At 42.3% G+C, this 25,618-nt stretch overlaps 1 protein-coding gene across 1 annotated transcript in view; it reads right to left on the minus strand.

Moving 5' to 3' along the window:
* Ext2 (exostosin glycosyltransferase 2) overlaps window positions 1–22,416 on the minus strand; it is a 117,502-nt gene extending 95,086 nt beyond the window's left edge. Inside the window, exons 1-6 of the mRNA XM_013030038.1 lie at window positions 21,852–22,416; window positions 20,934–21,023; window positions 15,035–15,151; window positions 7,504–7,699; window positions 5,052–5,191; window positions 1,251–1,344 (exon numbers count right to left, since the gene is read on the minus strand). Coding sequence (XP_012885492.1) covers window positions 1,251–1,344; window positions 5,052–5,191; window positions 7,504–7,699; window positions 15,035–15,151; window positions 20,934–21,023; window positions 21,852–22,387 — 1,173 coding nt within the window. The 5' untranslated portion in view covers window positions 22,388–22,416. The remainder of the gene's footprint in view (window positions 1–1,250; window positions 1,345–5,051; window positions 5,192–7,503; window positions 7,700–15,034; window positions 15,152–20,933; window positions 21,024–21,851) is intronic.
* Window positions 22,417–25,618: the final 3,202 nt, after the last annotated feature.

The raw sequence follows: 25,618 nt of genomic DNA on the forward strand, positions 1-25,618 counted from the left end.
GATCAGAGTGTCAAAACTGTAAGCCAGAAAAAGAAATAAAAACCTTTTTTTCTATTTGCTATAGCGATGGAAGGCTATCTAATAAAGCACTGTCATACAGAAGGCAGGTGAACACATCCTCTTCTACTTTCAAACCCTAAACCCTCAAATGACAATGAAGAGGAGCTTTACAAATCGAGGTACCAGCATCCTATGAAAAAGAGAAAGGGAGACTAAGACTGCATTACCAAAGTGTGGGAGCTGAAAAGTAAAGAGAGAGTGGGAGCTGACGCTTTAGGCCCACGAGAGATGCACATGAAATCACTGAAGGAAAGACACCCAGTTACATAGCCAAACCCTGAGAGATGGTAAAGATGGGGAGAAGAGCAGGAGAGTAGGCTGATGACATACTTAGGAAACAAATGGCATCAGATCTCTTCATCTCACAGCCAGGTGACCATCGACCCTCATCCAGACAGAAGCCTGGAGCTATTCTCTGATCAAGGTATACAGAGGTCCCTTGCCAAAGCAATATGGCTAAGAGCCTCCTAGTCCCCCCTGCTATCTTCCACACAGATAAAATTTAAGAAATCATAAAACATTTTTTTAAATTAAGAAAAGAAAGAGGAAAAACAAATAGTACCAATATAATGATAGTCTCTGAAATTTCCTTAACTTGCTTGATATTTAAGCAAAGTTAGTTTTCTTTCTGGAGAAAGAAAGGAAAGTAAGACTAACTAGGACACTCAATGGAGTTCTTCAGGCAGGCAGAGAGCCACCATGAGGAGCATCAGAAGATGGAGCAGGTCTGGAAAGGGAAGCAGGAGCATGTTCGGGTATTCAAGGGGTCAGGACAGATGTTGTGTTACAAAGGCCATCCAAACTGGGAGCCTAGGATCATGTGCACAACAGCATCCTCAAGCCATGACCACAAAAGTACTACCTCAAGATGGTTCAGTGTCTCTGGGTGTCCCAGTCAATGCTGTGACTCCAAACCTGCCAAAGGCTTGTTTCACACCTTAAAGACACTGCTTCAGGAGGACCCCTAAAATAGCAGTAGACTTCACTCCACAAAGTTTTAAAACTCTGACAGTTATTATTTGAAGTAACTTGCCCAGCCCTGCCTTCCCTTCGCAAATTTAAGTTTGGGTAGTGGATACAAAGAGAAGATGAGCCCCAGCTCTTGGCTGCTGTCCCTCTGTGCCCAGGCAGACCCCTGGGGCATCCTCAGGACCCTTCCCCAACAGAGTTGCCTGCACCTGGCCACTTACCTGTCTCTGCATCTCCTCAATCTGTCTTTGCGGGATGCTCTGCAAAATACTGTACACATCTGACAGCTTTTCTTCTGGGACAATCACCGAAGCTCTAGAGAAAACAGCCAAACAATTTACATGTGTGCAGCTCTTTACAGCAAGCCCTGCCACATACAGTATTGTTTTCTTCTCTCAAGCTGAGTCAACACCCCCAAATTCCTTTAGCCCTATATCCCCTGCAGGAAGTAGTCTCTCACCCTCCTCTACTCATGGTTGACCTCATCTCAGAGCAATAATTTCTCACCCATTTCCACTCCAATTATTTTTCATTTGCCTTCACTCTACTGGTGCAACCTAGCCATACTGTCATTCTTTCAGTCAATTAACATTAACATACCATGCTCTGCCCTCCATAAGGCCTTTGCATATCAAATTCTGCAAATTCTGCTTACCTGGTACAGTACTGATATTCAAATTCAGGACCTTAGGCTCACAGATCAGCAGTGTACCGCTTAACCTGCTCTTTCAACAATGGCACATTCTTCACTCTTTATTCTCTGAATTAACATTAACTTCCCCCTTCATCTTTCTATGCAAATTTACTCATCTATTCATCATTAATTTGTGGAGGTTCTACTATGTGTTGGGCGTTGGTAACAAACAGGACAGATCAGGCAAGGAAGATGATAGGAGGCCATAAGAATGCCAGGGAGCTTACTCAAGCTGTGAAAGGTCCTAGGAGGCCTTCCCAGTATACTGGGCATGTTCCAGGAAGTGGAAGGAGAGCTCCATGGCTAGAGCTGGGTAAACAGGATGGAGAATATCAGGAGCCAAGGAGAAACAAGGGAGGCAGGGTCACCACTGCAAGGCACAACACAGAACTTGGAAGCCACAGAAGGACTTGGTAGTATGCGATGGAAAACCACTGGGAGGTTTTAGGCAAAGGCCTGACAAGTTCTGAATAGGTTCCCACAGGACCACGCCATCTAAAGTGTTGGAACAAACTACAGGAAGCAGATGTGGGAGTAAGAAAAAGGCTGAGAGCCCTGCAGAGGTAGACCAGAGCTGCTGATGAGGGAGGCATTGCTGAGAGATGAGAGGTCCCACCCCACAGCATTTGCTCTCAGATTACATATTCAGAGTAAGAAAAAAAGGATTCAACAATGACTTCCCACAGACAGAAGAGTTTGTAGTACAAATTAACTCACTGAAATCTACCCTCTACTTTCACCTACTAGGCTGGTTTATTAAAATAGAAACTGCTTGGCTCCACTCACCAGTAGATCCTGAGTACCTGGAATGCTGCCTAGCACAGTTGGCACTTGGTAACTTATCAAATAAATAAATTGTTTCTGTTATTCAGGTAGGAAAACTAAGGATCAAGAAGGTTGAAATGAATGGGGCATTGGTGGCTCACACCTATATTCCTAGCCACTCAGGAGGCTGAGATATCAGGATCACCATTCAAAGCCAGCCCAGGCAAAAAAGCCCAAGAGACTCCACCTCCAAAAGAGCCAGCAAAAATCAGGGCAAGAGATGTGGCTTAAGTGGTAGAGTACCAGCCATAAGCAAGAAAGCCAAGCCAATACAATGCCGAGTTCAAACATTAGTACTGGAGGGGAAAAGTATATATATATATATAGTGTAGGTTATCTGAACCCACATTTTCTGACTTCACTCTGACTTCCTTCACATATTTGTAAGTAAAATACCCAAGCAGATCTGAGTCCTTGTAGAAATATCTTCTCACAGCCAGCCCTGAATCACTGCCTCTATGCAGCCCTCACTGATCCCTCTGCCTCCTCCTCTCTCTTAGCATCCTATCCAGTCGGGTCTAAGTCACACCCCATCACATCACAATTTGTATTTTCCTAGCTGCCACCTCTAAATCATGAGTTTCTTAGAAGGTTTGACCTTGTGATTTTCATACCTGGCAAGTGTTGGCAATGCTTGGCAAATAAAAGGTGCTAAATAAATGTTTTCATGGGTGTATAATGTTGAAAGTGGCTCATCACTTCTCCAAGATGTGAAGAATGACTTCACACCTCTTTCAAGTGGAGTCAGACTCCCTCTGTTCTGTGCTGCCATAGCCCCCATGGGCAAATATTTGCTATGGCATTTTCTAAGAGAGCTTTCCCTGATCCAAAATGCTGAAATCCAAAATGCTCCAAATGTAAAGCTTTTTGAGTACCAACATGATGCCACAAGAAGAAAATTCTATACCACGAAACTATTGCATGTACACAATTACTAGAAACATTATATAAGTAGGGTACCAGTGTAAATCATGCCTATAAATCTCAGGAGGCTGAGATCTGAGGATCACAGTTCAAAGCCAGCCCAAGCAGAAATGTCCATGAGACTTCTCTCCAGTTAACCACAAAAAGCAAGAAGTGGAGTTGTGACTCAAGTGGTAGAGTGCTAGCTAGTCTTGAGTAAGAAAAAGCTCAGAGACTGTGTCCAGGTCTTGAGTTCAAACCCCAGGATCAGCCTGCATACATATGTATACACACACACACACACAGACACACACGCATACACACGTATGTTGTATAAAAACTACTTCAGGCTATGCCATATTGAGGCTTGAGTCTTCTCCTCAATATAGCTCCTTATATGTATGCAAATATTCCAAAATCAAAAAAAAACATCACCCCAAGTCTGAAACACTCTGGCCCCCAGCACTTCAGATAAAGAACACTTAGCCTTAATCATTGGTCTGTCTTCTCCTACTAGATTCTAGCCTTCTCAAAAGCAGTAACTCTGGATTGTTCATAACAAATGTAACATGAATGAATAAATTAATGAATTAGGGCTATAAACTCTAAAATAACTATATGACCATCACACTTGGGTAAACTATCAAAAAGCTGGAAAGGAAGAAAGCAGCTATGTACAAGACAAGAGTGAGCAGCATGAGACCTCTAAGCAGCCTATTCCCTGAACATAAACAAGCAGAGTCTACTTTGTCCCTCTGTCCTTGGGCATATACCTCAGTCTTCACGCAGCAAGGCTGTCCACTATCAGCCAGTACATTGTGAAAACTCCCCATCTCTGCAACTCTCCATCTCATGGTTCTCAACCATGACCATAAAGCTGGCTGCCTTGGAACTTTAAAATAGCCCCAGGGTAAGGCCAGGTATTTTTAAATGCTCTCCAAGTGAGTATACTCTGGAGTCATATTAAAATCTACTGCTCTAGAATAGGGTTGGCAATTGCTTTGCAAAAGGCTGGTTAGCCAACATTTTAGGCTTTGTAATTCATAACTTCTCAACTCTGCATAAATAACTTAAGTCAACAAACATACAAATGAAGAGACATGGCTATGTATCAATAAAGCCAGTCTGCAAATCTGTCCCATTGTCCTGTTTGTAAGCAGCTCTAAACCAAATATACTGAGTCTCCTGAAGGAAGATACAGCAAATAGGCTCAAGTAGTACAGGTTGGGTATCCCTTCTCTGTAACCCAATACCACATCTATTTCAGATTACTTCATATCTCGAAATATTTAAACATGACTAGATATCTTGAGAGACTCTAAACATAAAATCCATTTCTACTGCAAATATACCTTACTGTCTGAGGTTACATATTACATATACAGGCGGAAGGTAATTTACACTAGCATTTGACAGTAACACCATGAGGACGGGTGGAATTTTCCACTTGTGGCATCATAAGAACACTCAAAAAGTTTCAGAGATTTTAAAGCACAATATACAGTTCTTAAACTAAGTATGTATTACAAATACCTGAATGGCTTTTTATTTCTAATACTAGAAAAACCACTAGCTAAGGTAATTAGACAGTAATACTCACCTCTTCCAGTCAAGAACTTCTGAGAAGGGCAGGATATACGAGTCTGCAATGACAACTGGGACACAACCAGCTTGTAACACATCGCTCAGTACCGCCTGGCCCAGCCGGGCTCCACGAAGGACCACACAGAAAGTAGCTTCCTGCAGGAACACAAGAGCAAGTTGAGGGTTACAAACCAGGGCCGCTGTGCCACTTTCTTGGATCCCTGCAGATCAGGAAGTTCCCTCCAAGGCTTAACACCAAGCAGTCTTGAGGCATTTTGACACAAATGCCAAAAGACAACAGTTTGCAACTGTAAAGCATGAAAAGCATAACTGGATGCAATGCTTCCTATTTGAATCTTTACTGTCACTCCAATGCCATCAGAGCTAGCATTCTGCACATGTTCAAAACAACATCTAAGCTGAGCACCAATGACTCCTGCCTGTAATCCTAGCTACTCAGAGGCTAAGATCCCAAAGGTTACAGTTGAAGGCCAGCCAGGGCCTCATCTCCAAAATAACCAGCAAAAAGCAGGGCTAGAGGCATGGCTCACATGGTAGAACACCAGTTAAGCAAACATGAAGCTCTTAGTTCAAACCTCAGTACTTCAAAAAAGAAAAAAATGTGCAAGTCTTTCTCTGAACAGGCCACCACCTGACCTCCTGCAATCTGTTTTCTTCTAGTGCCAGTATATTATGGAAACACAGCATGGAACCTCTTCTGAACATGACTCACAGCACTGACCTCAGCCCACCTGTAGCAGGAATACTGGGCTCTCAAGAAGACGTCCAAAGGGAAGGTCTCTCTAGTCCCCAAAGCATCTAGAAGATATTCCCTTAAGGATGGAGTGCCTTTGAAAAGCATCAAGAGCCAGGTACTGGTGGCTCACACCTGTAATCCTAGCTTCTCAAAAGGCTCAGATTTCAGGATCACAGTTCAAAGTCAGTGTAAGCAGAAAACGCCATGACATACTCTCTCTCTCTGATTAATCAGCAAAAAGCAGGGCTTGGTACCAGGTGCTGATGGCTCACATCTGTAATCCTAGCTACAGAAGAGTCTGAGATCTGAGGATTGCAATTTGAAGCCAGCCTGGACAGAAAAGCCCCTGAGACTCTTATCTCCAATTAACAAGCAAAAAGCTTAAAGTACAGCTGTGGCTCAAGTGGTAGAGCAATAGCTTTGAGCAAAAAAGCTCAGAAGTGGCACCTAGCCCTTGAGTTCAAGCCCTAGGACCAGCACACACACAAAAAATAATAAATTACTTAAAATAAATAAAATATGATCAAATGATTAATGTCAAAAAAAGAAGCTAGGTGTGGTGGTGTATACCTGTAACCCAAGTACTCAGGAGACTGAGGCAGGAGGATCAAAAGTTCAAGGTCAGCCTGGGCTACTGAGTGAGATCCTACCTGGAAAAAAGAAAAAAAAAGACATAAAGGAACAGAAAGAGGGAGGAAGGAAGGGAGGAAATAAGAGAAGAAAAAAGGGAGGGAGGGAGGGAAGGACTTAATGTCCCTAAGTCCTCTGGTGATAAAGAAGAGAAGCAATAGGAATGGAGGAAGAGTATCTGATATGGTGCCTGCAGTGTAGGTAGACAGTTCTGCCCAACTGAGAAGTCAAGTCCAGATGTGAACACACATGTGATAACCACTTTTCCTGTCTAGACAAAGGTTACTATAAATTCTCCTGCTCCTATTACCACTGTTATCAGTCACACATTCCAAAGAGAGAAGCTGCACTTCTTGAGAGAAAGTATTTTAACAATCTCAGTACGGACCAGCTTACTGGGGTTAACAACAACAAAAAAATTCACACCAGCTTCTTGATATTTCTCTTTCAACTAACCTGTCTGCATTTTAAATATTTAAGTGAACTAAACTCAAATTCTCCTTCTCTGAACTCCATCTCCTTGCAATATCAAAAATCTTACCTATAAAATATTCCCAGAGCATTGCTTCACCTTTGGTCATGGAGGATGGCCAGCCCATGGTATAAGAGAAGGGTATGCTCCTGGCAGGATATGCTAAGGGGGACAAATCCACCCAAAACCCAAATACCTCTCTAGTTCCAAGGAAAGTGATGGGCTACTGTGGTCCAGAGATACAAGCTGCCACTAGAAGGGAGAGCATTTTTTTGGATTGGCCCATGAATCAGGGGTAAACATAAAATACATGTGTCTGCTTTTTCTAATATGACTTCCTATGAACTTACCCGATCTGAGATTCTGAAGTACAAGTATGATCATTCATGCAGCACATCATACTTGTACTCTGTCCAAACAGCTTCCATGTACATAGTATGCCAGGTACCCATGTGGTAGCAGAAGAACTGCAGTAATGTGCAACACTGCATTGTGCCCTCCCTTGGACAACAGTCCCAGGGTGCATGTGGAAAATAACTCCTGCTGCCAGGAGTTTTACCCTGGGACAGTGGTTTCTCCTGAGCAAGAAAGGTTATAAACAATACTCACCTGCAACACCTGGGGGTAATCGAAGACCTGGTGGCTGTGGCAGCGCTTGCGGACAGAAAGGACGCCCTCTGAGAGATTCGTGCATTTGTTGAGAACCAACACTGACTCTCTATGTTTGTTCTGGAGGGCTTCTAGCTCCTCTCTGTATTCAGGATGGAGTGCCATCTGAGAGGACAGGAGAAAGTATCGCCGGGGACTACAAAGGAATAAGAAGGAAACTGAAAAACTGCACCTGGTATGTTAGTCAAGTTAGAAAACTGAACTTAGAAAATACTTAGAAAACTTAGAAAAAACTTAGAAAATACTGAATTTATGACAACAAGTGTTTGCTCACCAGAACTGATTTTTTTCTTAGAAATTATACTACATAGCATTATTGAATATTTAAAACATTACATGCTATAAGAAAATAATGTATAGTTCACTTGTATTCTGAAAATATTACATCATCATAGCTTCAAGAAAAGTTTGTGCATGTGTGTGTATAAGCATGCGCACACATGCTTGCATGTGCACTAGTCATGGCACTTGAACTTGGGGCCCGGGCACTGTCTCTAAGCTTTTGTGCTCAAGGCTAGCAATCGACCACATGAGCCAAAGTTCTACTTTTGGCTTTTCTGGTTGTTAACTGGAAATAAGTGTCTTGCCCAGGCTGGTTTATAGGATTACAGGTGTGAGCCACAAGGGCCTGGCTTAGTAAAAGTTCTTAATGTGAGTTAAATACTCATGATGATAAGAATGAAGAGCATATATAAATCTGAGTATAGAGAGAAAGGAATGTGACTAGTTGATGATTCTTCAGATAGAACATCAGTGTTATCTTTAGTTAAAATCTGAGTCTCAGATCTAAAAGAAACAGTTTGGCTGCATTCTTCAAACAGGGGAGAGGGAATCCACATGATTGACAGCTTGGCAAGTGGCATTCCTATGCCATGGAGAGGCTCTGGGAAAAGAGTCCCCATCATTAAGGCTAAACAGACAGTATAAGAAGTTGAAAATCAGAAGTGAAAAACTTCTGATTTCCAAAGCGTGGAATCAGTCTCAAAATATGGATGGCAAGGCTGCTTCAAGGAAAATGGAATAAAAAAAGGATTTCTAAGTATAGATCAGGAGGCAGAGGCAGGAGGACTGCTAAACCAAGGTCAAGGCCAACCAGAGCAACTGTTATGGTTTGAATCATAAATGTCCCCCAAGCACTCGTATATGGAGAGCTTGACCTGAGACAGGAACATGAGCAGCACTACTGGATTACACACAGAGGGTGCATTAAGCTGTATAAACACTGTACATCATAGGAGAAGGCAGAATCAGAATGCCCTGCAGAGCTGGAAAACCTACAGATACTGACACAAATTCATGCACTTGATATACATGGATACAGTAAAAATGCTGGTCTATGCAGATTCAGAAATAAGTACAGTTGTTAATGTGTTGATACTCAAAGAACTCAGAAAAGACACATTCAGGGTCAGAGTTCAATGCTAAGAAACAAAGTTCTGTTTCAGATGCTCAATAACCAGGAACACTAGATCTCACTGTACCAAAGTTCCGGCTCCAGAACAACTATATAGATGTGAACTAGAATCTAACTAGTTCCCCCACAAACATGCTGGCCTTCCTTGACCTCATAGGTGGCTGATGGAGAATGCCCATTTCAGTTCAGGTGGATTTGTTTTCCTTTCAAAACCTAAAATTACTAGCTATGATTTTCCTATTTTCTCCCAGTGGGGCTAATATCTAAGTTTAAAAAAATTATGCGGAGGAGGTAACAATGCCCAATAGGAAACGTACTCATTACCTTACTCATGTAACTGTAACCTCTTTGTACAGCATTTTTACAATAAAAAAAATTAAAAATTATGCTGAGAACTTGAAGTCTCCCTCAATAGAAATGGCTGTAAACTCCTAATTTAGTTCATTTAAGAAAGAAAATGGCAAGAATTCTAGTTGGGACCAACAAGAACTATGAGAAGAAGCTATCAATAGCAACAAGCCTTGGCTTCCCATTTTAAAAGGATTCAGAGAGACATAAAGTAAAAATAAAACAGAGTACTTGCTACTTTGGGCTGTCCTTGGGAGATGTGGGAATTCCCTGAGACGCAAGTCTCACAAAGGGCAAGAAACCCAACATGGTGCTTGAGGCCTAACCTGCCTCATCCTCCAAGCTCCTGTCTTTCCATTTCTGTTGTCCTTTGTTTTCAGAGGGCAGAAAAAGAATGTTCCTTTTAAAAATAACACCACACTCCAGAGCTTGACTTCAAGCTGGCATGGCTGCAGTGAGCACAGGCCCAGGTCTCAATGCAGAAATCTATCCACTGGCCAGCAGAGGAAGGGCCATGTGCAGTGGGCCCTAACCTCTTCTGGGTTACTCTGAAGATTAGGTGATATCTTACCAAGTTATTGAACCACAGAACTTTAAAAACTAACTAAAACTTTAAGTGATCAAGTTAAAGATCTTAAATTCAGAATAGTTATACATAAAAATGAGAGAGATCAAATTACTACAAAAATACCACCAAAATAACAGTTTAAACCTGTGAAACCAATTATCTAAAAATGATCTTCATTGTTCCATGGGGTGGGCTCACCTTCATTTACACTAAGTCTTTTCAGGATTTTCTTCCCTGGATTAAATCTGGAGGGAATTAAAGGAAGTCCTAAACCAACAGAAAAGAACTAGATTATGCTAGAGATTAGATCATAACAAGAGTTTAGTACAAGTGGCTAAAAGAAAGGTGTACCTAAGCCAGAAAGGCCCACAGCAGCTAAGCTGCCCGATGGAGTGATCTTCACAGACTCTCCATCTGGCCACAGACTCTAGTCGTGACAATGCTGAAAGCCTTGTTTATAATATTGGCTTCTTGACTGGCATCTGAAAACTTAGACTTCAGGAAGGTTCACATAATCCCCAGAAGTAGTAAGTAAGGCTCACTGTGCCCAAATTGTGCCAACAAGATGGCTTATGTAGAACCCTGTCCTGCTATGTGGGAGTCTGGAGTTCTAGCTATGCCAAGAAGAGAGAGCCAATGCGATCAGCTCCCTACAAAAACCATTGTTCTGAGTCTGCAAGCTGTTCTGTTTAACATTTCTCATGTGCTGCATGTCCTGTGTGGCCCCACAAAAGAGGATACGTGGACACTCGGGCTGGTTCCCCTGGACATCACTCCATGCACCTCTCCCCTTCCAGACTGTGATTTGCATCCTTTCACAGTGCTTAATCACAACTCGGGCTAAAGCAAATTCCACACAGTCCTCTGATGTTTGGCAAATCACAGACACTGCAGGCACTGGCTATACCCCCTTAGTCACGACAGTCAAAAAGTTTATGTTTTGTCAAGCATCCTGGTCAAAGCCAGCTGAAGTTCCCTCTCCTCCTGTTGAGCATCACCACCTAGCTTAATACTTGACACATACAGGCCTTCAATCAAGGTTTGGCATGAACCCAAGTGAAACATATTTCAGAACAACTTCAGGGAAAAAAAGAAAAAAAAATCATTTATCACACACTGATTTAAATAAATGCTCACAGAAGCATCAAGCTAAGGAGAAAATTTTTCTACTTTTTATTCATATTTCACATTTCATGCAACATAAACAGGCCAAATTAAGATCCTCAGCACATGAGAGAAATCTGCACTGCCCCAGAGGGCACCAGCTGGCTCACTGAGATTACCCTTTCTCAATTTGTGGAACTCTAGCTTCAAAACAGGACATTGAGCTAAATATATAATTTTCCTCAGTAGTACACTCCATAAGAATTATTTTGTATTTTCATTTTGCTTATTTTAAAAATAGTAAAGGCATATTTTTGCTCACAATAATGAATTTAAAAAATCCGTGTCTGCTATGGTTGAAATATTCCCACTAAAACTCTTCAAGTTGAAATTGAATACCCACTGTGAAGGAGTAAGAAAGTAGAAACTTAATTCAACCATGATATTTAGAGACAGGATCTCTGGCAGTAATTATAGTTAAATGAGGCCATAAGAATGGGGTCCTAATCCAATGGGACAACGGCTTTATAAGAAGCCTAAGCTAGAATATTCTGTCTCATCATGCACCCCATTGGGAACCTGCAGAAGATCCCCACAGCAAGGACCTCATCAGATACAGCTGCTGATCTTGAACATCCCAGGCATCAGAGCCATGAGCCAAATAAACCTTTATTCTTTATAAAGTATTCTGCCTGTGGTGCTCAGTTACAGCAACAGAAAATAATGTCCAAGTACATATTTAGTGGGCTAATGAGAAGAGGGTGATGATTTATATTTAAAATAAGAATCATACAAACCAAGTATAGCAAAATGCATAGAATCTAGGTGACTGCAGGCATTATGTTCACTGTAAAAAATTTTAAAAACAGCTCTCTACTTAAAATTTTTCATAGTAGCTATTCTCAAGCATACGAATCTTGTACCTGCAACAGATATAGATAAATGCTGTTCCAATGTGCTACAAAAAGGGAAGAATCCTATTGGTTCAAAGAGAAAACATGGCAGGTAAATTATATTATCACTCAACATGAACCCACATGGGCTTGCCAAGCCCAATGAACCCACATGGATAGAATTCCACTATGTTAGTATACCATTAATTTTGTAGGTATTTTATTACTCCAGTTGTAAGTTTGCATGAGCTTTGTACTTTAGGAGTTCAAGCACAAGGAGTTTATATTTTTTAATTGTACTTATTTTAAATAATAGTATAAAAGAAACAGTTAAAAAGCAAAAGACTCAGAACAGCAGTAAAACATTGGAAAAGTTACAAAGTCAGAGAATTCACATTAACCTATTTCAAAATTGGTGCAAAGCTTAATAATCAAGCCAGTATGGGACTGGCTTAAGGAAAGACATATATGCAACAAGATTAGAACTGAGAATCCAAAAAGAAATCAGTATATGAAACACTGGAACCAAGACCATCCTATAGTAGTTGATGCTGAGGTAACATTTTATTTTTAGAGTAACAAAAATGTTCTAGAATTGGATAGTAATATTAATGGTAGGTGTACAACTTTGTGAATATACTAAACACTACTGATCTGCACACTTTATAAAACTGTGAATCTGGGTCAGGAACACTGGCATACCAGCTCTTGGGAAGTAAAAGAAAGATAATTATAAGTTCAAGGTTAGCCTTGCCAACATAGTAAGAAACTATTTCAAATATTCATTTTAAAAGCTAGGCATGAGCCAGGCACCAGTGGCTCATACCTGTAATCCTAGCTAATCAGGAAGCTGAGATCTGAGGATTGCAGTTCAAAGCCAGCCCAAGCAGGAAAGGCTGTGAAACTCTTATCTCCAATAAACCACCAGAAAACTGGAAGTGGCGCTGTGGCTCAAGTAGTAGAGTGCTAGCCTTGAGCTGAAGAGCTGAGGGACGCTTTCAGGCCCAGAGTTCAAGCCCCATGACTGACCAAAAAAAAAAAAAAAAAAAGCTGGGCATGGGGACTGGGAAGGTGGCTCTGTGGTAGAGTGCTTGCCTTGCATGCATGAGGCCCTGGGTTCAATTCCTCAGCACCACATAAGCAGAAAAAGCCAGAAGTGGTGCTGTGGCTCAAGTGGTAGAGCACTAGCCTTGAGCTGAAGAGCTGAGGGACAGTGTCCAGGCCCAGAGTTCAGGCCCCATGACGGACAAAAAAAAAAAAGAAGAAGAAGAAGGAGGAGGAGGAGGAGGAAAAAAAGGAGGGGGAGGAGGAGGATCCTAAGTTGCCTAAGTTGCAGGCCAACTTGTGCTACTGTCTCAAAAAAAAGTGGATTAATTACAATTTTTAAAGCAATAAATTAAGTCAACTTTGGGACTTCATTAATGGGAAACCTATTTAGGATGATGAAATAAGTTACAAGTCCAAGAGTCATCCAGTCTTTCTTTGCACTTGCCTAAAGGTATAAAAAATTTCTGACCTTGGCTTTGTATAATGACCAAATATCATCAGCTACACAAGTGACTACAGTTAGCTTCAGATTTTGGTGCCAGGCCACAAGGAAGAACACATGTAGGAGAGAATGGTGCTACTTCTCAAAGTCTAGGATGTTCAGAAAATGGTTCTATTTCCTTGAGATCCTTTTCTTTTGTTTTCTTTCCTTTTTTTTTTTTTCCTTTGGTGGGGCTTGAACTGGGCCTGAGCACTATCCCTGAGCTCTTCAGCTCAAGGCAAGCACTCTACCACTTGAGCCACAGTTTTCTGGTGGATTGGAGATAAGAGTCTCATGGACTTCCCTACCCAGGCTGGCTTTAAACAATTTCTACCACCAAATAGTATGAATGGATTTTAAATGTCACCTGGTGACATTTTAGTGTTGGGATTTCAGTCACCTTTTTACCTTTACTTCTCATAGAAGAATAGTTTTATTATAACCATGTTCATTTAAACCTCACTGAATACTCTCCACTGTGCCACTACTGGGGCTTGAACTCAGGGTCTCACACTCTTTTTTACCCTTGCTTTTTTGCTCAAGGCTGGCCACTCTACTACTTGAACAACTCCACTCACAGCTTTTTGCTAGTAAACTAAGAGTCTAACAGACTTTTCTGTCTGGGCTGGCCTGGAACTTCCTCAGATTTCAGCCTCCTGAGTAACTAGGCTTAAAAGTGTGAGCCAATAGCAACAGCTTAAACCAATACAGAGGAAAAATAAAAAGTTAGGGGGAAAAAAACCCTACCCCACCCACGCTATTGGCTTTTTTCACTTATCCTGCATATTAAACTATAAGCCAACTATGTGTCAGACACACTATGACAGTAAAAAGCAGACCTGGCCCCTGCTTCATTGCAGTGACAAAACCCAGAGTCCAAAGATGACAGGCTGTCAGCAAGTAATGATGCCAGGGCATAATGAGTGTCACTCCAGGAAAATGGCAGCCTGATACATGAGCTAAGGCAAAGTAGCCAGTCCAGAGTGAAGAATGTACACCCCACCCACCCCCAAGAAAGCAGTTTCAAGTTGAAACCTAAAGGATGAGCACAATGTAAGGCTGATTAAGATGAGGAGAAAGATTTCCAGGCAACAGAGAACATTCATAGCCTGAAAAGATGTAGAGAGCTAAGAACCAAAAGCAATGCATTCTCAGAGAGAAGTCTGGCAATAAAGATGGGTGGTCAGATGACATTGGGACTTGACAGTCATTTCAGGGATCTGGGGCTTTTATTCTTTGTTCAAGGACCAGTCCAGTAGCCAGACTAAAGGCAGGGACACTAAACAGAATGTTATTTAGGAAGATGGCAGTAGCCTAGGACAAGGCAACAGCAGAGGAGAGGGAGCAGATAGATGTAAGGAGTATTCTCAGCACAGAATCAATGGGACTTACTCTTTTGATGTAAGAAGTAAGGAAGAAGGAATTAAGGATGCTACAGATTCCTAGTTTGGAAAACTTAGTAGGCAGCCCTGGGAGTTAACTGATAGGGTGCAGTGAGACAAATAGTATACTCATGAAAACCATGCCTTGGTTACTGGCATACTCCCATGCTAGGCCTCACCAGCACCCCCAAAGACTCGGTAAAGGCACACTGGTGGTGCTGACAGTGTTCTTACCCTGGTCCTTTCTCTGGAAGAGCCACCTCAGCTGACAATGGACTGTAGACTGGGATGCTGACATCATAGCCTTGCCGATACGTCCATGTAGAAAAGCCACCTCCAGCCAACAGTGCCCTGAAAGCAAAAGACTTGTCAAATGATGAGAAGGAAAGAAGGTTCCCAATCTTATGAATCTGTGGAAGGGATAGGAATTACTGAGTCTTTATAAGAACAGTAACAGATAATGCACATCAGCTGCTTCCTGTCTTGAAATTATCAGCCTTCTCCTGGGTCTTAAAAGTCTTTCCTTGCTTTCTCATCTTTTTTTTTTTTTTTTGGGGGGGGGGTCTGGTCGTGACGCCTGAACTCTGGGCCTGGGCGCTGTCCCTCAGCTCTTCAGCTTAAGGCTAGTGCTCTACCATTTGAGCCACAGCGCCACTTCCGGCTTTTTTCTTTTTGCTTATGTGGTGCTGAGTAATCGAACCCAGGGCCTCATGCAAGCACTCTACCACTGAGCCACCTTCCCAGCCCACTTTCTCATCTTTTTTTAAATACATCATAGCCCAGGGACACTGTGAAGAACCCCTCTGCTTCAGACCCCACTCACCTCCTTCCAGAGTCATACTTTATTAAACAGATTCACAGCAACAGGAATAATAGCAGGCCTGCAAGGCAAAACAGGCTGGAGCAGTCATTTTCCACCCTCTGCCTAGAACCTTGGAGATACTAGGCATGGAGAACAGAGGTGACTGAGTATCAAATCTTGAATCGCATTAGGCCCACCTCTACAATCTCTGCCTAGCAGGTTCTCTTCTGTCATCCGGAGCCCTATGTCAATCACAGCAACTCGGTCTTATCAACCCAATACCTTGTGCAGGAAGTAGAATCCAGGAAGTAGACTTTAGTCTTCCCTTGCACATTGCATACTCTAGTTTTTCCTCTTCTTAATTAGAAAACAGTCAGCATATTGTTCTAATTGGATCCACAAGTAGTGCAATGACACTTCATCAGAGAGAGGAAGCAGGTGTCCGTCACACCACCTTTCCCTATTACTCTGTCCCAGAGGGCCCAAGACCATAGATGCCATTCTCTGGAGCAGTTTTGCCAGTTGTACATGCTGTAAACTGAGCCAAAATGTCTGGACTGAGAAACCACATTTGTTGCAATACTGATTGCTACCAATGTGCTCCTTGCCCTGATGACAACCTACATTCCCTTCTAACATGACCAGTTTAAGTTCAAAGATATTTCAACCACCTCTGGAAATCCCACTCTGTTTGTTTAAGCTTTATGAAACCAAGAACTGGTGAGTGAGGTAATGTGAAGGCTAAAAACCTCTCCAGCTGCCAGCCTACTTCTGACATGTAATGACTATCCTTAGTACCAACATACGGTCTGATTTTTCCTGATTAGCATGCAGTCCTGAATCCATCCAGCATGAACTCTTGGGTAGGTTCCATGGCTATGAAGGCAAGCAGACTCCACACAGGCCTATGGCCCTTGTGCAGAGAAACAGACATGGATATTGTAGACAGGCACCAAGCTGTCCAGGTAAGCCAGGGCTGTGGCTGATTAGGCTCTTACACCCCAGCCCCAGAGGAGAGGGGTGAATGCATGTGGAAAGAAAGGTACCAGGCACACATCACATCAACCTTTTCTTTGATTCTGTTATTCTGTCTCTGTGGCCTCAATCTTGTTACTTTGTTTGGGAGGGAGGGGGGAGAGAAGGGGTTTAGGTATTAAGCAGCAGCAGCAAGAGAATATGGTGTCTGAGAATGCCTGTGTCACAGAGCACACATGCAATCTCCATTTGCTACCTTAGAAAGTGCCATTAGTCAAACTCACCTCACACCAGCCCTGCTACTCACAGACAACCACTGACTGTCTCAGCCTCTGCTGCCAAGCTTTCCATAGCATGGTCATAGAGCAAAGATCACAAGCACCCTGGCTTTACAGAACACATGTTTCACATTGACTGAAAAGTGAATTTCTCAGCAGCACATTCTGTTTTCCTATTATGGATCCCTAAATCAGAGATCAGTTCCAGAGGCTGAACAGAAAACGTGTGGCTGAGAAAATATTAGGATGATGATCACACCTGTGAAAGACCAATAATTCTATCAGTGGAAGAGTTCTCAACATTTGTGGCACCCAGAGCTTCCAGACTGACTACAGGGCAGTAAGCTTCCTTACAGGGCAGAGGCTTCCTTCCCAGCCTCAGGCTCTCCACCCTCCTATCTCCCATCTTGCAGATTTCTCACAGTTCTCCTGTTACTTCAGCACCCTCTGCCTGTAAGTTTATCCTCTGCTTTCCTAGAAACCACATGTCTAATCAGGCCTGCAAACTCCTCAAGTATAAAGCTTGCAGCAAACAAAGCAAAACAAAAGCTGACCAATCCTACTGGTCATCCTTTTTTGTTTACTGAGTCAAACTGAAAAACTGTTTTTATGGATTTGGCATTGGTTAATCCAACTGTAATCTCAGCTACAAGAAGTAGAGATTGGAAGAAATGTCAGGTTGGGTGGCCCATGCCCTGCCATCCCAGCTATTCAGGAGGCATGGTTAGAAGGATCATGATCCAAGGTCAGCCAGCCTTCAAGCAAAAGCAAGATTCCAAAAAATAACTTTAAAAAGAGGAGGGCAGGGCAGGGCAAGGGGGAGGGGAGAGCTCGAGTGGTAAAAGTTTACCTAGCAAGCTCAAACCCCTTTAAACCCTAGTACCATTTATTAAGGTATTTCTATTTATCTGTCTGTCTACATTTGTTTATTGTGCCAGTATTGAGGCTTGAATTCCGAGTCTGGGCCCTGTCCCTGAGGTTTTTTACTTACGACTGATGCTCTACCACTTGAGAAACAGCTCAACTTCCAGCTTTGTGGGGGTATGAGTCTCATAGACTTTGCTGCTCAGGCTGGCTTTGAACCACAATCCTCAAATTTCAGCCTCTTGAGGAGCTAGGATTATAGGCATAAGCCACTGGCACCCAGAATACATATACATATGTGATACAATATATATCCAGTACATTTGAGCAATGACTAGAAATGTGCTGATATTAAAGAACTACTATTGAACTAGTCACGGTGGTACATGCCTATAACCCCAGCACTTTGGAGGCTGAGGAAGGAATATTGTAAATTTGAGGCCAGTCTGGGCTATATATGAGCTTCTGTCTCAAAAAAATTACTTCTGTGAATATTTTTAGGTGTGTTGCTGGATATGACCTTCTGGCCATAGCTTTAAGCCCGTATCTTACAAAGTCACACAGACTATGTGCAGGTGAAATCATATATGTCTGGGATTTGCTTCTAGAAACACTGGTGGCGGGCAGGCAGAACCCATGAAACAAGACTGGCCTCAAGTTGAAGAGGAAGCAGGTCATCAGGCATGGGCTCACTGTACCACCCTCTCTTCTCTTGGGTGAACCTGAAAATCTCTATCACAAGTTCAAATAAACAGAAATTTGTAAGAGGTATGTGCAGAGAAAGGATAATAAAATCTGAAGTAATAATATTACAAACATCCCTGAGAAAATTAACATCAGGAAAAGTGGTATAATATGCTCCCTCTATGTAAGTTAAAATAAAATGGGTGTGTACATGGGTGTTTGTATCCAAATCCATAGAAAAAATGACTATAAGAACAAATATTCCGGAGCTGGAAAGGTGGCTCAGTGGTAGAGTGCTTGCCTTGCATGCATGAAGACCTGGGTTCGATTCCTCAGCACCACATAAGCAAAAAGCCAGAAGTGTCACTGCTCCAGTGGTAGAGCGCTAGCCTGAGCTGAAGAGCTGAGGGACAGCGCCCAGGCCCAGAGTTCAGGCCCTACGATCAGACCAAAAAAAAAAACAACAAATATTCCAATATTCTAATAATGGTATCTCTCAGGAAGAAATGAAACCCGAGAAGGAATGAGGACAGATGTTAAATACTGTTCTTTATTTACTCGCATGCTGGTCAACTGGTGTAAAGAAAGTTTGTTTGCATCATACAGAGTTTCTTAAATTAAAAGAGAACTAGAAACCAACTGAAGCAGCACAATGGATGGATACACAAAGCAGCCACTTCCCTTCCATGCAGATCCTTCCATTTCCCTATGTAAAATAACACCAATGATGTAAGACTTCAGCTGATCCTCTGCTCTGGCCAGTCTGCTTTCTAAGTTATGAGCAATGTGATATTCAGCTCCCACTAATGTTCTCTACCTCTCCTCAGAATCCAGGAGCAAGAATAAAAAATATGAAATTTCACAATCAACCACTGCCTCAGTGAACTCTAAAGGAGGACCACTGGCTAGTTTCTTGTTTGGTCCAGGAGTGTCTATGAGCACTCACAAAAACACAAAAGAAAACCACTTTACCTTTCTGACTCTATTAGCACTACCAAGTACTCTAGCATTTTCCTGTCTACTTCACACCTTCCCACAAAAAAATTAAACACTACTTAACGTGCATTGGATAAAAAATGAAATCTCCCTCTTGTAAATGCATACACTGAAATGTCAACAAAGAGTGAACTGTCCCAAAGTATGCACTTTCGAAAGACTAGAGGAAGGCTGCAAAACCAATAGCAATCTTCCTTCCTTTCTTTTCTCAAAATATGTCCCCTCCTGAGAACAACCAAACCCATAAAGCAATAGCAGACTCAGGTACTAACACACCTTCCTTGGGCTGAGGCCAACAGGGGTCACTCTGGGCGTAGCAGGTTTCTATAGCATTTGCATGGCCACACTGCCCTCTGCTGTCCAAAATGGTTTCTACACAAAATCAAGGACAGTCGGGTATTTCTTTTCCAAAGATAATTATATCAAGAGAGCAACTTAAAAGTTGACTAGAGATAGACCCTTAAAGCAAAGAAGGTTCAGCTTTTACCTTCTGGGAAAATGGTATTAATTGTAGATTGACATCAACAGCAATGTTAGCCTCTGACAAGTTGAGAATACAGTTAGCCTTAGCTTGTTCTCCAGGAGTTACTTCTGTCAGTAACAATGATCTCAGGAGTTCAACATCAGTTCTACCGACATTGAGGATACAAGGATTCACACATAAACTCTTCCAACAATCCAACACATTGAGCACTGTCCAGGATGCTTGACAATCTGAGGCTCCAATTTTCTGCTTTCCTCACAGCTCTGAACTGAGCACCCACACAGGTGCTATATGAAGCATCTCATTCCAGAACTTTCTGAGAGCCTCCGGCCAAGTGACTCAGAGTGCATGAATGGGCAAGTAAACAAAATGAGTGAACTCCAGGCCAATGTCATCCTTCTTGTGTGGTAGGTTTTACCAGAGAGGAAGGCAAGAAGGAAGCTTGGGTAGAAAGAAGGAGAAAGGGAAGGGAAAGACCCTAGGAAACAACATAGGTAAATGATAGCCAGGATGCCCTCACTGCCCCTACAGTACAGGCTTTGTATGTCCATGGTCTCTTCACACATAAGCTTGCCATATTTTGGCAAAATGCTCCCAAGTTTAGAGAGAGCTGGCACAAGCCAATGCTGAACCTGCCTGGCCTTGGGAACTAGGGCACTACACTTGGAAAAGCAGTGCCCAACTTAGGAAAACAGATTATACGCTTAGAAGTTAGGTTAGGATAGAGCACAGATTTAAGGAAACTTCAATTCTGTGTAAAGGAGGGAAATGCCCAAGATACTTTCCTGGTTTAGCAAATAATTCTGATTATAAAACATGCCAGTCCCAGGACTGGCAAAAAAGAGTAAAAGAAAAGAATTATACTAGTCAACAGAACAATAAATTCAGCAATAACCTATATCCCCCCCCCAAAAAAAACATGCCAGTATGTTTAAGGAACATAATTTCAGAGAAACACAAAAACTATGTTTAAGGAACATAATTTCAGAGAAACACAAAAACTAATTTACTCAATCCTCAGAAACCCAAGACAATCCCAAATGAACTCACCTATCTCGAGGAACATCCAGGGCCGTGTTATAATCTGGGGGTCCTCCAGGCAACATGTTGAACAACAGGTGGTTGGTACCTCGATCCCACCTATTAAGAAATTAAACAAGTAGAATTCACATGACAACCAAGAGGAAACAAGAGTACAGGACTGAATAACAAATCCAAATCTCCGGGACCCCAGAGACATCACTCCTCAGGTATGTGAAGTGAACTCCTACAAACCCCAACAGATCAGCACTGATGTGCCTTCTTGAAAGATCAAGTAGAGGATGCAGACCTCATGCCTGTCCACTATAGAACCATTTCTAATCATGAAAAACTGAAACCTACCTAAATGTTCTAAAAGGAAACAAAATATAGATGGCTGCTCAAATATATTGCAGAACATCCAAAAATTGGAATACTATATAAAGTTTAAAATTATATAGCCAAAGAATGTGGAATTGTTGAGAAATATACCACCATGGTAAGAGAAATAAAGCATCCAAAGATTACATGGATTGTGTGATACAGAATGTACTCTTCATACAAAAATGTCTAAAAGTAACATCAAAACATGGGTAATGGTTATCTCTTCAAATGGAATTATGGAAAGGATCTTACATTCTGCTTTTTGCTGCCCTATGTTTTCAGAAATTTCACAGTAAATGTGTATTATGTAAGTGACTGGGAAGGGCAGCATAATTAATTTTTAAAGGAAAAGAATGGGAAGAAGAGCCATCCTTAGTTTGTAAACTCTCAGAGCCTCACAGTGCAGAAGCAGGCGCTCACAGCAGAGGCCTTCAGCTACCTCAGCCACTCTCTCACACATCTGGGAGTGATAGCAGCTGGAGGCCAGCTCAGAGGAGATGCCCACCTCTCCCTTGCCTTCCCTTTAGCTCCTAGAGATAACTATGGTCTCTAAGTGTCAGATACCTGGAGAGCTGGGCCAGTGCCTGGGCTGTTTCTTTGATGCGAAGAGAGTTCTGGTTCAGCACATCAATGGAGGGGACAAATAGGCAAGCACGATTGATGTCGTCAGTGTAGTAGTCACTATCTGAGATGGCCGTGAGCAGCTCATTGTACTCCCGGGAGATGGTACTGCTGACCGGGACACCGGAGTCGTCCACATACTTTTTCAGGGAGTAGATATACACCTTGATTTTGTTCTTTGGGTTGAAGCCACAGCGATAGACATCAAAACACGTATGCATTCTGCAGCTGAGATCCCCACGCTCTGGGATGGGGCTCTCGGCTGGCAGCCTGACCACGGGCACATCTCGGACACTGCGCTTCTCCACGCTCCAGTCATTCGAGGACTCGATGGAGTGAGGCCAGAACTGAAACATGCCTGTAGCAATGAGGCCCAGGAGGACAATGGAGAAGAGGGTGATGTAGTAGATTCGGTGCTTGGTCTTCATCCTTGGGATAAGGGCAGGACCCCGGATGTTGTACTTGACCGACGCACACATACTGACACATGCAGCCTCCTCCTCCTTACACTCCTAATACCAGAGACACAAGAAAAAAGCAAGTGTTTCCAGTGGCAAGTAACACCCTCATTTAAGAGGACTGTTCAGCTTTTAATATCCTCCTCTTTTACTGTATGTAGTCTGATAAAATAACAAGAAGACACCTGCCCAGAAAGTGTGAAACTCCCAGGTCAAACCTCAGGACCACCAAATAAAAAAGTTTAAAAGTAACAAAAAGGGAGTTTTGACACTACTAGTAAATAAACACAAAGATAGATCTGTATATAAATGCATAAGACATGTGATAAACTTTACTTGCTCTTTAATACTATACATGAATACTTAATAAAATATTAATATCTAATAAAAATATAAGTCACTTAAAGCAAGTGTGAGGCCCTGGGATGGAAACACTAACCAAGAAAGATCAAACGTGAAGTAGCTAACAATACTGATTTGGTTTTATTTAGAAACATTTAGCAAAAAATGATACTTTATCTAGACAAACTTGGTTATTTTCATTAGTTTATTCACCCAAGCAAGTACGAAACACTACCATCACTATTAAGGAAACAACTGAAGGCAAAGAACCTACCTGGAGGAACTGCCAATCGAAAGAGCAAGAGAAGACAAACAACTGGAGCAAGGTGCAGAATGTGAAACCACCACCAGGAAAGTACTGGTGAAAGCCAAGGAATCAGAGAACAGTCTAATCTTTACTCTGTAACAAAAGCTATGTTGTTATTTTATAGTGAAGGAGACACATTTAGGTGAAAGGGATAAAGAAATGGATGGGGCAGGATACACAAAGGAGGAAGGAAAGAAGGAAAGAAAGAAGGAAGGAAGGGAGGGAGGGAGGGAGGGAGGGAGGGAGGGGTTGTTGTTGTTCCTTGAGTTGTTCCCTAAAGGAAGGATAAATGAGGGAACATATTTCTATATTTGAGGAGGTACTTCTTCAAAGAGATCCAGCCTCCCCCTCAATTCATGGGATCCAGGTCTAAGAATGGCTTGCCTCTGAAATCTTCTTCATGCCAGCTCTAGTTCTGTTGTTTTTCCCCTCACAGTTATACAAGTCAGAACATAACTAATATCCTAGTTGGCTGCCCATCTACACACTACCTTAGGAACACTGCTCCAGCATAGTGAGACAAGATGACTTGACTGTGAGTCCAGCCCTGAGCTCCACTGTAGGTGCTGTGTCTGCCTGCCTCCCAGTTACACGCCACAGGCAGGCTCTGCTGCTTCACAACCTGACTATCCTCACTGGTATTTGGGAACCCATTCCATAGTAACATCTGTGAAAAGCAATCCTGGCCCATGGAAGAGAGCCACACCAAGCCCGCTCACCCCCTGGGCAGAATGAAGAGCACGGACCCTCTCAGAAACATGGCAGGTGGTGCAGCATCCACCCTGAGTAGAACTCTCCAACTCCCTGATGCCTCTGACTAAGGAGGCAACACTCTGCCAAGACAGTCCTGACACCTCCCTCACATTCACTGAAGCCCAGGGTTTCTTGACCTTGGCAAAACAGACACTTTGGACTAGATAAATTGTTTTGTTGTGGGGAGGTGTTTCATACAATGTAATGTTTGTTAGCATGCCTGCCCTGTAAAAACCAGAAGCAATTCAGACATCCAGAATTGACCAAATATTCCTTAGGGAATCAAAAATGATAAGAATCATGCTTCTTTGTCTAGATTCAAAACACCTGCTCAGTAGCATTCGGACTAGTTTCAGTTGCCATTAAATCTTGGATCTCATTAAATCCTGGATCCCACGTCCAGCCTCATATTCCACCCTACTGCCAGCTTTGAAATATCCATTTCATTCAAGCTCCTCCATCCCTGCTAGTCCACATTAACCAGGTCCTGAAACTCTGCAGGGAACTGAAGACCTCCCTACTTGGGCAAGCTGAAGGTGGAGGGAGGGAGGGCCAGATCTTGAGGTGGGTAAGAGAAACCGCTGTCTCCAGTGAGGCTCTCAAGGTGTCTTATCCATAGAGGATAAGACATCTTCTGGATTCTGGATGCCCCATCCATACCCAGTGACACACAGAACCAGACTGCCAAGTATTGAAACACGGAAAGATGGCTGTCTCCAAACCCATCACGCAAGGAAACAAGTCATCATCTTTCTGTCCAAAGAGGGTGCTCCTACCAACAGGAACTTGAAAGGACAGACAGAAACTTCTGTTCATAATGTTTGCTCCATATAACCCATAACCTAGATCAAAACAAGAATTTCCAAAGTGCTACAAACATTATCTTCCTTAAAACACATCAGAATTGTCCCTGCAAAGAACAGGAATCATCTGGCTAGATGTTAAACACTGAGTCACTGGAAAAGTCTTTAAACCATCATCTAATGTCCAGTTGAGATATATTTTCTGTTCCTGGAATTACTTACTTCTGAATTTGCCTGAATAAACCTTTCGTGCTTCAGGTTATAACTAATCCAGTTAGGCCAATATTCCAAGTCATAATTTCTTGTCTTCTTAATGTTTGTGCCTGTGAATGTATGTGTGCCAATCCTGGGGCTTAAACTCAGGGTCTGGGTTCTGTCCCTCAGCTTTTTGCTCAAAGCTAGTGTTCAATCACTTGAGACACAGATCCACTTCTGGCTTCTTGTTGGTTAATTGGAAATAAGAGTCTCAGGCATTTTCCTGTCCATGCTGGCTTCAAACAGATCCTCAGATCTCAGCCTCCTCCTGAGTAGCTAGATGACAGGAATGAGCCACAAGTGCCAGGCTTATCTTTTAAATCTCTTCAAACAAGTCCTCACCACTAAACTCTCAGGGCTAAGGCCACACTGAAACTTAACCATGAAAACAAAGGAACCAAATTTGAGTAAATGCAAGGAAATCCAGAATCACTGCCCTCCCTGACATGCCTCTTTATAATTAAAGTTATGACTACCTCTAAAAATAATTTCTAAAAAGTCTTTAATTGCGGCACTCACACTATAATTGATACAACAAATATTACTTTATTGAGCATTTATCATGTGACTGGGTCTGCTTTAAGTACTTCACAAATGTTCATTTATTTAACTTTCATAACATATACTATTCCCTTAATTATACAGATGGAGAAAGTAAAGGGAAAAGCTAAACGGCTTGAGCAACACCTTAGAACGCAAAAATGCCAAAGCTGGGATTCAGAGGCTGGCAGTTAGTCATGCTCCAAGCCCTGACAGTCTTCATACCAGCACTTGTGACCAGGAGGCTTGAGC

The sequence above is a fragment of the Dipodomys ordii genome, unplaced genomic scaffold (genome assembly GCF_000151885.1).
Source record: "Dipodomys ordii isolate 6190 unplaced genomic scaffold, Dord_2.0 Scaffold125, whole genome shotgun sequence".
Lineage (NCBI taxonomy): Eukaryota > Metazoa > Chordata > Mammalia > Rodentia > Heteromyidae > Dipodomys > Dipodomys ordii.